At 29.7% G+C, this 13,424-nt stretch overlaps 1 protein-coding gene across 7 annotated transcripts in view; it reads left to right on the top strand.

The window, feature by feature from the left end:
- The window catches only part of LOC124422942 (serine-rich adhesin for platelets), a 46,826-nt gene that overhangs the window by 21,460 nt on the left and 11,942 nt on the right, over positions 1-13,424 (top strand). For 6 of the 7 annotated variants that reach the window (XM_046960081.1, XM_046960080.1, XM_046960076.1 and 3 more), the window contains exons 9-17: positions 422-738; positions 858-1,503; positions 1,637-2,061; positions 2,141-2,270; positions 2,354-2,815; positions 2,982-3,155; positions 3,652-3,786; positions 5,005-5,110; positions 11,233-11,414. In XM_046960081.1, coding sequence (XP_046816037.1) covers positions 422-738; positions 858-1,503; positions 1,637-2,061; positions 2,141-2,270; positions 2,354-2,815; positions 2,982-3,155; positions 3,652-3,786; positions 5,005-5,110; positions 11,233-11,414 — 2,577 coding nt within the window. The remainder of the gene's footprint in view (positions 1-421; positions 739-857; positions 1,504-1,636; positions 2,062-2,140; positions 2,271-2,353; positions 2,816-2,981; positions 3,156-3,651; positions 3,787-5,004; positions 5,111-11,232; positions 11,415-13,424) is intronic. The other variant, XM_046960082.1, reaches the window with a different exon arrangement.

Below are 13,424 nucleotides of genomic sequence, written 5' to 3'. Positions count from 1 at the left end.
GGAGAGAGAAAGAGACAGAGAGAGAGAAAGAGAGAGAGAGAGAGAAGAGAGAGAAAGAGAAAAAGAAAAAGATGCGTGTGCTAAGAAATTGGACGTGCACGTGCATCAGTCTGCAGAGCATGTTTGGCTTCAGGATCTTTTACGAAATCTCACGTTACGTGGCGAAAGTTTTGATTTATTTTAGTTTTTTTTTCTTCTTCCTTCTTCTTTTTTTTTGTTATTATTTTTTGGATTTTTTTGCCCTTTTCTCTCTCTCTCTCTCTCTCTCTCTCTCTTTTACTCTTCTCGTTTCTCTTCCTCGTTCGAAGTAACGTTGCACAAGATCGCCTTACGAAAGAATTCGAGAGTTCACTCACCTCGACACGTCGATTGATGTCGGTTAAATTCTGATCGGTTGGTCCGATTCGATTTCTTCTTGCAGGATGAATTATGTCAATTCTGTGTGATGGATGCTAAGTTCGAGGAAGCAGAAAGTAGTATTACTAGAATAGTTCACGGAGTAGCGATAGAAACAGGAGACCAGGGGGAAGAGGCTGACGTAGAAGAAGAGGAAAGAGACGACATGCCGCCGACACCTAATACCGCACCGATGACGTCGTCTACGACGACGATAATACGAAATCAGACGGCTGAACAGGCTAAAGAATCCGTACCATCAAAAGAGACCCTGAAGAGACGTCGTTCACTGACGCCATCCACAAATGCATCGCCGATTGAGGAGGCAGCTTGCTTTAACACGTAAGACTCTTCTTTAGCTCTTTTTTTTCTTTTCTATTTGGCAGACTTAGAAAAGTTTAATTACAATTAATTTTTCTATATGTTTTAAGATACCGATAACCTTTATGATTTCTTTTTAGATCCGATAGAAAATCAAAGAATTGCGCCATCTTTTATTTCAAACATTTAGATACGGATTCCGAAGTGGATTGTTGTCAGGCAAACGAAGAATCCGCAAATATGGTAGATGATTCCTCCGAGGAAGAATGGACTTACACATCTTCCCGTGCTAATAATTATGTTTGCTCAGAGGAGAGGAAAACAAACGTGGTCGTTCGATTAGATTTCGACGAGACGCCGCGTGTTAGCGTAAATGAGAAGATGCGATTTGTAGAACACAATGACAGAATGGCTGAAGTTAAAGAGAACGAAGAGGTTGAGGAGCGAATATCGAAGAGACAGGCGAAGAATGTCGATCACGAGGAAGAGGAGGAAGAGGAGGAGGAGGACGAAGAGGAGGTGGCAGCGATAGCGGATGCTCCAGAAAAGGATAGCGATGACGATGCGAAGAGCGACAAAGCTAGCATAGGAAGATTGATAAAGGAAGTAGAAAAGTTGGTAAGGGAAGAGAGACAGGCTACTTTTCCCAGAACGTTTCCTCCTTTAATATTTGAAGAAAAAAAGGGGACAACGATGAATCACCGGGCGAAATATGCTCGTATAAAGGAATGGTTGAGAATGAACTCAGCAAGAGGTCATGAAGTTGCGAGGACAGGCTTATTACAGGTAGGCTCGTCGCGTGCTTTTTATTATCACTTCTCCTCCTCTTTCTCCTTCTCCTTCTCTTTCTCCTCCTCCTCTTTTTCCTCTTTACTCGTCTGGTCTGGTCCTCCTCTAGCCAATTAATGCCGTTTTCTAGCCCCTAGACAGCTGTGACGCGAGTGGGGAATATACGACAGAGGAATCTGATGGGGAGAGGCAATCTGTCTCGTCGGAGGATCTGCAGAGTAGTGTCGCGACCTATCGTCGCTTTGAAAGCGGAGCTCTCGGCCGAGCACAGTCACAGTCGATGTCGCAAGAAATAATTGAGGACTTTGATAAAACGCCCGTCAATGAAAACCGTTCGGTATTGGATAGCTGTACACCAAAAGTTATAATGCGTTCGAGACAAAAAACAAATGGTCCTAGACCTTGGAGCGTTTCTTGCATATCACAAATAGCTTCAAGTTCCGGATTGAATCAGGTCAATGATTCCATCTCGCAATTCTCGATCTCGCAATCTGAGACAGCCCTGCATCAGCTCGTTGTATCACCGCCAACTAAATCTATTTCGTTGGATGCTGCGTAAGTATCAAATTGATAACTTTATTACTACGTTTAATTAAGTTTAAATACATGATAAATTACTATATAAAAATTACAGAGGTTTACCTAAGTCATTTAATAATTCAACGTCGACTTTGCTAGAGGAGTCGATCATATGTCAAGACGGACGTACTGCTAGAAATAGTTCATTACGTAGGAAAAAAAGTAGGCTTAAGAAGAAACATTTGGTAAGAACAAAATACCTTTCTAATTCTCTAATTGAATAATATCAAAGAAGTTAAATGATCATTTTCGATATATTATACTCAAGGGTCGGAAAAGTGGTTCTAGTTCCGAATGTGTTAGTGGAAATCATCATTCGGCAGGAAGCGATGGTAGTTTGAATCAACAAAAATCTCTTCGTAAGATGAATACAAATCGAGTTTTACGTGCAGTTTCAAGGGAGTGTTATGGACATTCGACGACTCTTGTTAAATCTGGTTCCTTCTCAGGATGTACCGCTCATCAACAATTAAACGTTGAAACATTGCCTGTGGGCGATTCTTCACTGGCACTTGCTATGCCCTGCTGTCGTGACTTGGTTGCTTCAACGGAGGCGGAAGAAGAAGAACGCAGTTGTATCAAAGGTTGTTCCACTTATGAAGACAGTTTATTAGACACTGTCCTTAATAGCAAAGAACTCTACAATCGACAATCTAATGTCGACAGTGACGTAGAAATGAATAGCCTTGGTAACAATTCTTTCTCAGAGCAAGCTTGGGATAATTATCAGGTATTCATATTTTTTTCTATTTTTTTTCTCTCCTTTTCTTTTTTTCGTTTGTCCTTATATATGTAAAAATGAAGTATACTTTCGTTTCACCTTGGTAGATCTATTTTTATTATTGTGATCCTTACTTAAAATGCAAATCTCAAAAAAGATCCTTACCTCTTCGTAGGAAAAATATATGAGTGAAACATACAGTGAAGCGCCGGATGTAGAAACAGCACGAAGATTGTTGGACTTTGGAGATGATTATAGAAACTTTCTTGATAGTCAATCGGATTGTGCTTCTAGTATGAGTGCTCTTCCTGGTAGTTCATCAGTGATGCCTCGAAATCGGATGCGCCATGTACGTGCCATTCTGTTCTTTATATTCGATCAAGTATCAATGTTTTTCTTGTGAATTATTTTCAATCGGACTTGTTTAAACATTTTCAAAGTATATTTTAGTTTTACGTATAGTTTTACATAGTACATCTAATGATGAATTATCAAAAAAGGAAAACAAATTAATAAAAAAAGAAGGATATATACAATTTTATCCTATATAATTATTGTGCGAATAAATTTTTCAATCAATGTGCAGAGTTGTATTTTTTTACTTTTACATAACGATAATAGCAAGTAATTATAAATTCCTGATATAAGAGTACGTTTTTTCAAATTATACGAAACAAATTCTAATATTTCGTAATAACTTTACGCGATAGATACTTTCACTTCTACATAACCTTGATCTTGCCAATGTACATTTAGTAGTACAAGGTTACAAAACGACTTGATAGGATTATAAAACGATTTGTTATACATGAAATTTGAAAAAATTTTTTTTCTTTTTCTTTTAGGAAGTAACCGATACTACTGAAGACAGTGATAGCGACGTGGAAGAAATACGTAATGTCCTTGAAAAATCACAATCGCAATGCGTGCTTGCGGAAAACCTTTTTTTAAGATCAAATGGAACTCTACCGCAGGAAAGTGTACGTATTTCAAATGCTATTGCTGATCAGCACATATTGCTTTTGCAAAATTTTTATTTACATTTATGGGCATGGTTGAATTATTTGTGGAGTAATACTTTTCGTAATTTTTTTACTACATTTTATAGAGTTTAGTTTTGCATTAAAGAAATCATATATGTATCTGTATGAAACTACATCTTTTTGAATGATTACTTCAATTAGTATATGTATATGTACAATGATCACGTATTTAATTTTTCGTTTTTTTTTTTTTTTCATTCTTTTTTTTCATTTTTTTATTTGTTTCTTTATGTTTTCTTTTTTGTATCATCAGAGATATGATTTAATAACTTGCGTTTGCGCATAACATGATATGTGCTATAGGTGCTTTATTATAATTAGAAGAACACAGACGAGATGTAAGTGTTCTTATAAAAGTTTGATTAGAAAAGGAGAAAGAGTGATACATCTATGATTTTTCATTATCTTTCTCTTTTTAGCCATCTATTAGCTCTGTACACTATACTGTATCGCAAATAACTGATAAGATAGATAAAGCGACATTCTTTCTGTCTGTGTTAATGTATTATTCCTCCCGATTGTTTGCTTTCATCCTTTAAAAAGAGAATAAAACAGCAGTATTCTTAAGGTATAATACGTATTTGTAGAAATCGAAAATAAAACTTTGCGAGAAGAAGAAAATGTATGTATAAGCTGTCCAACCTTTGTATGTTATTACATAAAAAAATTCTTCACGTATATATGACAATCGTGACTATAATAATAAAAAGAAAATAAAAAAGAAAAAGGAGATACATTGTTTGTTGTAATTTCGTTGTTATGGCTACGTTAGCACAGAGCTGTATTTTTTTATTATTTTTTTTTATCATCGTACATATCAAATGACGCATGAGATAAACCGAGAAAGAAAGTCACTTGAATGCGTTGAAATTTATACTTATTAGATCACAATTATTTAGTGCTTTTCATGTTTTTTGTAATAGCTCTGCAAATTGTGTGTCTATGTGTGTGTGTTTTAAGAAAAACAAAAAAGTAATAATAATAATAATAATAATAATAATAATAATAATAATAATAATAATAATAATAATAATAATATAATAATAATAATAATAATAATAATAATAATAATAGTAATGATAATAATAATAAACAATACAGAATAATAAACGAATTAAAAGACTTTCGATTGATCATTGCTCAACCTGTTCGCAGGTCGAAGTGGAAAGTGCGTGCAGGGAGAATTTGAGATGCCTGAACACATTGCTCGAATCTATCAGCGGATCATTCCGGACTGAGAAATATACGAAGCAAGTTCGTGGTGAGTACGGTCAGATTCAGCGTCTAACAAATTTTACTTCGTACATCAGCGCACTTTTGATTATTGCCCTCAGTAGTATTATACTAATTTTTCTTTCTTACCATTCGTCGACTGATAGACTTTTGCAATATTTTTGTTAGCAAAGTATTCCGTTTTAATTATTCATCTATGATTTTATTATTTTACGTAATAATAATAATAATAATAATAATAATAATAATAATAATAATAATAATAATAATAATAATAATAATAATAATAATAATAATAATAATAATAATAATAATAATAATAATAATAATAATAATAATAATAATAATAATAATAATAATAATAATAATAATAATAATAATAATAATAATAATAATAATAATAATAATAATAATAATAATAATAATAATAATAATAATAATAATAATAATAATAATAATAATAATAATAATAATAATAATAATAATAATAATAATAATAATAATAATAATAATAATAATAATAATAATAATAATAATAATAATAATAATAATAATAATAATAATAATAATAATAATAATAATAATAATAATAATAATAATAATAATAATAATAATAATAATAATAATAATAATAATAATAATAATAATAATAATAATAATAATAATAATAATAATAATAATAATAATAATAATAATAATAATAATAATAATAATAATAATAATAATAATAATAATAATAATAATAATAATAATAATAATAATAATAATAATAATAATAATAATAATAATAATAATAATAATAATAATAATAATAATAATAATAATAATAATAATAATAATAATAATAATAATAATAATAATAATAATAATAATAATAATAATAATAATAATAATAATAATAATAATAATAATAATAATAATAATAATAATAATAATAATAATAATAATAATAATAATAATAATAATAATAATAATAATAATAATAATAATAATAATAATAATAATAATAATAATAATAATAATAATAATAATAATAATAATAATAATAATAATAATAATAATAATAATAATAATAATAATAATAATAATAATAATAATAATAATAATAATAATAATAATAATAATAATAATAATAATAATAATAATAATAATAATAATAATAATAATAATAATAATAATAATAATAATAATAATAATAATAATAATAATAATAATAATAATAATAATAATAATAATAATAATAATAATAATAATAATAATAATAATAATAATAATAATAATAATAATAATAATAATAATAATAATAATAATAATAATAATAATAATAATAATAATAATAATAATAATAATAATAATAATAATAATAATAATAATAATAATAATAATAATAATAATAATAATAATAATAATAATAATAATAATAATAATAATAATAATAATAATAATAATAATAATAATAATAATAATAATAATAATAATAATAATAATAATAATAATAATAATAATAATAATAATAATAATAATAATAATAATAATAATAATAATAATAATAATAATAATAATAATAATAATAATAATAATAATAATAATAATAATAATAATAATAATAATAATAATAATAATAATAATAATAATAATAATAATAATAATAATAATAATAATAATAATAATAATAATAATAATAATAATAATAATAATAATAATAATAATAATAATAATAATAATAATAATAATAATAATAATAATAATAATAATAATAATAATAATAATAATAATAATAATAATAATAATAATAATAATAATAATAATAATAATAATAATAATAATAATAATAATAATAATAATAATAATAATAATAATAATAATAATAATAATAATAATAATAATAATAATAATAATAATAATAATAATAATAATAATAATAATAATAATAATAATAATAATAATAATAATAATAATAATAATAATAATAATAATAATAATAATAATAATAATAATAATAATAATAATAATAATAATAATAATAATAATAATAATAATAATAATAATAATAATAATAATAATAATAATAATAATAATAATAATAATAATAATAATAATAATAATAATAATAATAATAATAATAATAATAATAATAATAATAATAATAATAATAATAATAATAATAATAATAATAATAATAATAATAATAATAATAATAATAATAATAATAATAATAATAATAATAATAATAATAATAATAATAATAATAATAATAATAATAATAATAATAATAATAATAATAATAATAATAATAATAATAATAATAATAATAATAATAATAATAATAATAATAATAATAATAATAATAATATTTTTTCCTTTATCTATGATTTTTTATACCTGCTGGAATCTGTTTGCACGTTTATATTACTCACACATTGGCATTGTTTATATGTTTATGTATGCATGTATATATTGACGAGATTACATTCCTGAGATCATCTTCGTATCAATTCAAGCACGATTATCATCGATCTACCTGCATGTTTTACGGTCCCTTCTCACTCGGTATTGAAAAGCTGCTTGTAAAAATAGCAATTCGTAAGGTAGTATAGAAAATCTTTAGAACAATTTAATCGAACAGATTAAATTATAATCTGTTCATAATAATAACTCCTTATTTCATCCTACCTATCCCCTACTTTTACCCTTTATTTTGTTAATTCTTAACATATTATTTCATTTTAGGTTTGACCTTTTCTTTTTTTCTTTTCTTTTTTATTCCTTTTTCCCCCGCTTCTATATATACATTTACAATATAACACTTCGACGTATGTTTTATATTTGTATATGTGTTTGCATTGTAATTATTGTATAATAAATGCACTTGCTTTTTTTTTCTTCTATCGGTTTTCCTATCAATAACATTTTTGTTCTCATTTATCTGTTTTAATGTACTTAAGTTTTATATGGATCATCTAGTTTTTTAGAATTATGCGTGTGCATGTTTATCATATAATCAGTAATCCATAATACATGTTCGCGCGGGCGATTTAAAAATTTTCTTTCGAATAAACGAAACTAATCTCTCACTCTACTCTCAGAATTTTAGATTATTTATATAAATGGATAAATATTTATTGTAGATAATTTTTTCGATTAACTATAATATACTATTATACGTTTGTGTATGTATGAATGTATGTAATACACACACATAACATATATTTGTGTGTTGTATCCAAGCATGTAATACGCATATATATGTATATATGTGTGCATGTATATGAATGTATGTATGTATATGTAATATGTGTATGTATATGCATACATGTACATAATACGCATATATATATATATATATATATATATATGTAAGTTCAAGTAAATCAACTGTACAATACTTTTCTATATATCTTTTCCTTTTTTTTTTTTTTTAATTAAGTGATCGCGTAGGAGAATAAGTGTGGGCGCGCGCAAGCAAGCAAGTCGTGAACGCGCGGTGGGCCCCGTCTCTCTCACCTTATAAGAGCGAAAGCACACGAAGATCGCGTTCGAGCATTTTCGCAGAACCGCGAAATGGCACTCGATATCTGCCGCGCGTCGGAGCACTCGTAGTAGTATTACTCAGGACACTCTCCTGTCTATTTTCTGTGGATGATAGTAGTGTTTACGTACGTTAGTTCGTTGTGTTTATGTACATACAAAATGTATGAAACGTACGTAAGTAATTAAGTAAGTAAATACGAGTTGTAAGACGTCGTGCGTCTTCCTAGGAAAAAAGAAAGAAAGAAAAAAAGAAGAAAATAAAAAAAGTAAAAACAAAAACCGTCATCATGAGAGTTGATTAAAAATTTCGTTCTAAAGGGAAGAACACAAACGGTGCGACGATTAAAAAAAAAAAAAGACATTAGTTTTTCGAAGTGTATATCTTCTGACAAAAGATTGATTTTTAATCGATTTTGTCCTCAAAGAAAGACTGCTATGATTGTTAAATCGTACGACGTCAAAGATAATGGCCGGAAAAGAGCAGAAAATCGACGTACGTAATGGACTTTATTATATATGTATCATGACTGAATTTAAAAGTATGTATATATATATATATATATTTATAACCCTCGGCACAGAGATATTGCGCGTTATACTCTCGATAATTTCAGTGATGATCGCATACCGTTCTTGCTTTTTCTCTCTGTCTCTAGCAGCTATTACAAGCACGATCTATGTAATTCGATCATGATACAATTTAAAGGTCATGACGTTGTGTTGTGTTGAATATGTGCATTATATATATATGTATATATTTAGTTATACTACTACCATATATTTTTTTACGCTTTCCAGGAGTTATATATACGTTTTGTGTATTTGCATATATCTCTTTTCTCTTATCTCTTTCTTTTTTATTTCTTTATCTTTTTATCATTTTATTTATTTATTTTTTAAATTACGATATGATCTTTTGATCTCTTCTCCTGGTGGTACAGTAGCTTTCCTTTGTCTCTTTTCTTTCTTATTTTTTTTTCTTTCTTTTTTTATTTTGTATGGTACAGTTAACTTCTTCGATGTTTCTTAATTTATAACAATTTTATTTGATATTATTATAAGATAATTTCATTTAAATATGTTTATATATATATATATGTATGTATATGTATATGTATATGTATATATGATGTATGTATGATCTATGTATGTATGTATGTATGTGTGTATGATATATGTGTGTATGATGTATGTGTCTATGATGTATGTTGTATGATGTATGAGTGTATGGATGTATGTATGTATGTATGTATGGATGGATGTATGTATGTATGTATGTATATCACAATAATTTTTTCGTTCTAGTTAGATTCGTTCTATAGTAGTAGAGTTTCATTCGAGACGTTCACGGTCTTATTCCGACTAATTGCGAGTATAGGTTAATAAGCGACAGTACGGCTTTTCACCATGAATTTCCGTTGTAAACCGTGCTGCTTTGCTATCTGCGTGTTGATCGAACAGACGATCGGTTCAGATCTATTACCGGATGCTTCTAACATTAACCTATGTATCCTTTTTTGCTTAACCTCTTTCTCCTCTTCATTTTCTTTCCTTGTTTTTCTTTTTTATTCTTTTGGTTTCGCATCATTTAACAACTTACTAGTTGTTTCTCATATTTGTGTTCTAACCTCAATTATCAAGTTTTTCAATATTTATACGTCAGGTTATTTTGTATCGTGAACGCATGATCTAATCGATGTTTCTATTTTTGGGAACAGGTTTCTTTGCTAAGCATCACTTTTTTTCTTTTTATTATTTCTTTTTCTCTTCGTGGAATCATATATTGTCATATTTTAAAATTGATCGTCGGTATAGATTTTTTTCTTTCTTTTTCTGAATCACGATTTAGTATCGTACGATCGATCCATCAACGACAGAGAATACAGGTTAGTAAGTCTGATAATAAAAGCATGCGAAACGGAATTTCTTTCGCCTTTTACTCGTCTCTTGCTTTTTACTATTTACGAGAGCGAATAATTGCTCTTCCACCTTTACGAGCGCGTTGAATACGCACGGTACTGATCGCCCAACTTTCTCCGAGAAATCTTTCTTCGGCGATATTTCTCTAGTATCTTGACGTTTACGATATTATTTTCGAAAGAGGATTTATCGACGGAGCATATGTTTATCGACGTTTAGCGATCTCTTCGTAAGACACATTGGTGAAAGTAAAAGGAGTGGTATACGAGAGAGAAGAAAAAAAATAAGTCAACGACGAAAGAAATTTTTTGGATTGAACATTGATAAAACTTTTTCTTAGGATAGTCGATAAAAGGGAAGAGGAAAACATTTTAGTTAGTAATATAATAACATAAAGGAAAAGTAGGAAATAAAGGAGGTCACGGAAGCCGCACATGCGATTCACATCTTATATTAACTTACGTAGGTAAATATAAGCAGCTTGACCTTAAATATCTCGTTCTTAATGATGATGTCAGATTACCGTAGAAACCATGTGTTCATGGACAATAGGCCTGGTCTCTTGGGCAACAAGGACGAGTTCGAATGTAGATGAAACTCGTGTAAACCGGCTCTTTTTTAGTAACATTTAATACCAGTTGTCTGATTCATTTATTAGTGTAACGCCTTTTTTATATTCTTTTTTTTCTTTTTTTTCAGGTGCAATAGAAAGATGGGAATTGTTAGCATCTCGGGTGGAAGAAAGTCGAATGGCGAGTTCGCTTCATCAGGAGTTATCCGCGATGCTGCTGGAATTTAAAGCCTCGCACAACAGGCTTATGGCTTATGAGATCGTTTTGGAACAACCTCATGTTCTGGACGAGCGTATTAATCGAATTACGGTAAGTTCTTTTTTCTTTTATTTTTTTTTTTTTATATTATGTTTTTACGGTTGATATTAATTACTGAAATTCGTAGTTATCGATGTATGTCGGTAAAGTAAAACGATTACCGAATTTTCGATCGGTAATTGTAGAAGTAGATTCGTAAGATAACTGATTGACGATGGTCGGTAAAGCAGAAATTTATCAGGACATATTTTTTTTTAGGAAAAATCGATGTCATCTAACTTAATTAAGAATATTACGAATAATTATTAAAAGAAATTGAAATAATATCGAATACTAGTAGATGTCTGAAACTAGATCTGTTTTTTCATTCATAATTATATGACACATACTTATATATTCAAGTGAGTTTTCTATAGAGTCGATCGGAATTGTTCAATAAAAAAATATATCTATTTCTAGATACTTTCTGAGCATCCTTCGTTATCGAATGTTCTATGAAAGTATGGTCAGGAATTAAAAGGGAAACGATAGGTCGTGCTATCGAAAATATCGCGGCCGTGAGTGTGTGAGCGTGTGTGTGTGTGTATATTGTAGAAATAGGGTTGCTGGAGTGTGGTAAAAAGAGTGGTAAGAAAAGAGAGCGGGAATGTGAGGGGGTTAGTCAAGCAATAAGAAAGTTAAGAAAGGGTGGTCGGTAGAGAACCAAGTCTTCTCATAGGGGCACGACAAAGGGAAAGGGAAAGAAGAAGGTGACTGTGTGATGGTAAAGGAAGGAAGGAAGAGGAAAAGGTAGAGAGAGAGGAGGACGGTCAGGTGGTAAGCGAGGAGGGAGCGAAAGAGAGTAGCGTAAAAGCGTAGTCGTGTCGCACGTACGCTCGTCTGACGGGAACGTGCTCAGCATTGGAATTCGCAAGTGAACGTCGGCGAACGTAGAGCCACCCCCCGAGTTCGAGTTCCTCCAAACTCCGAGTTCCACCCTCGAGTTCCAACCCTGAAGTCAGAGGGAAGCTTTCGCGTCTACGTTGGCTGCTGCTGGCACCATCGCGGACACTACTACCACCACCACCACCACCACCACCACAACTATCTTCACCATTGCCACCCCTGAAGCTACCACCTCTACAATATCCTCCGACATCCCTCTCTTGGCTTCATTGCGAAGACCAAACACATGCTTCCTATCTATCATCAAGATGTATTAGCGTCCAACATTTGCTGGCTGAACTCGTTGCCGTGCTGCATTATGCAGGAGGTGCGGTAACCCACCGAAGACAGACAGAGAGAGAGAGAGAGAGAGAGAAAGACAGAGAGAGAGAGAGAGAGAGAGAGAGAGAGGGAGAGAGAGAGAGAGATAAAGAGAGATAAAGAGAGAGAGAAAGAGAGAAAGTGAAGTATATCTCGACTTTAAGTTCCTTCTTTCTTCCTTTTCTTCCGTTCGCGACGGTTTTTTAATTAAGACAAATTCTACGAGATAGTCATGTCGGAAAAAAGAAGAAGAAAAAATACTCACATATAAAGACTAACTAATATGTGAATCTCTTGTTTTACATATATCTAGATATTCAGAGTTGGTTTCGCGTCTAACTCACGTTCGGAAATAATTTAGTTATCAAGTGTTCCCATTCATATACGTATAAAAGCATACGTGTATGTATGTAGAATTAGACTGTGTAAAACTGACAACGAGTACTACTCGGTCCTTGTCCTTTACTCATGTTATTTCGAGCCACCTTTATTTGGAATGATCATTCCTCGCATCGTGTCCCTTTCACGGCGATAATGCTCGTTTTAAAGAGAGCCAATGCAATCCGGACAGTGCGTGCGGATAGCACGTGCCACGCAATTAAAATACTAGCAGAGGTTCTCCGTTCCACTTAACACCTCACGGTATTACAATGCGTAAAAAGCTAATTCCCCTAGTTCGACTGCGTACGTGACTCTCTCGGATAGAAAGATAGAAAGAGAACAAGATGGAGAGAGAGAGAGAGAGAGAGAGAGAGAGAGAGAGAGAGAGAGAGAGAAAGAGAGATAGAGAGAGAGAGAGAGAGGTAGTCAAGCTAG

The sequence above is a fragment of the Vespa crabro genome, chromosome 3 (genome assembly GCF_910589235.1).
Source record: "Vespa crabro chromosome 3, iyVesCrab1.2, whole genome shotgun sequence".
NCBI lineage: Eukaryota > Metazoa > Arthropoda > Insecta > Hymenoptera > Vespidae > Vespa > Vespa crabro.
This window is presented reverse-complemented; position numbering and strand designations above follow the sequence as displayed.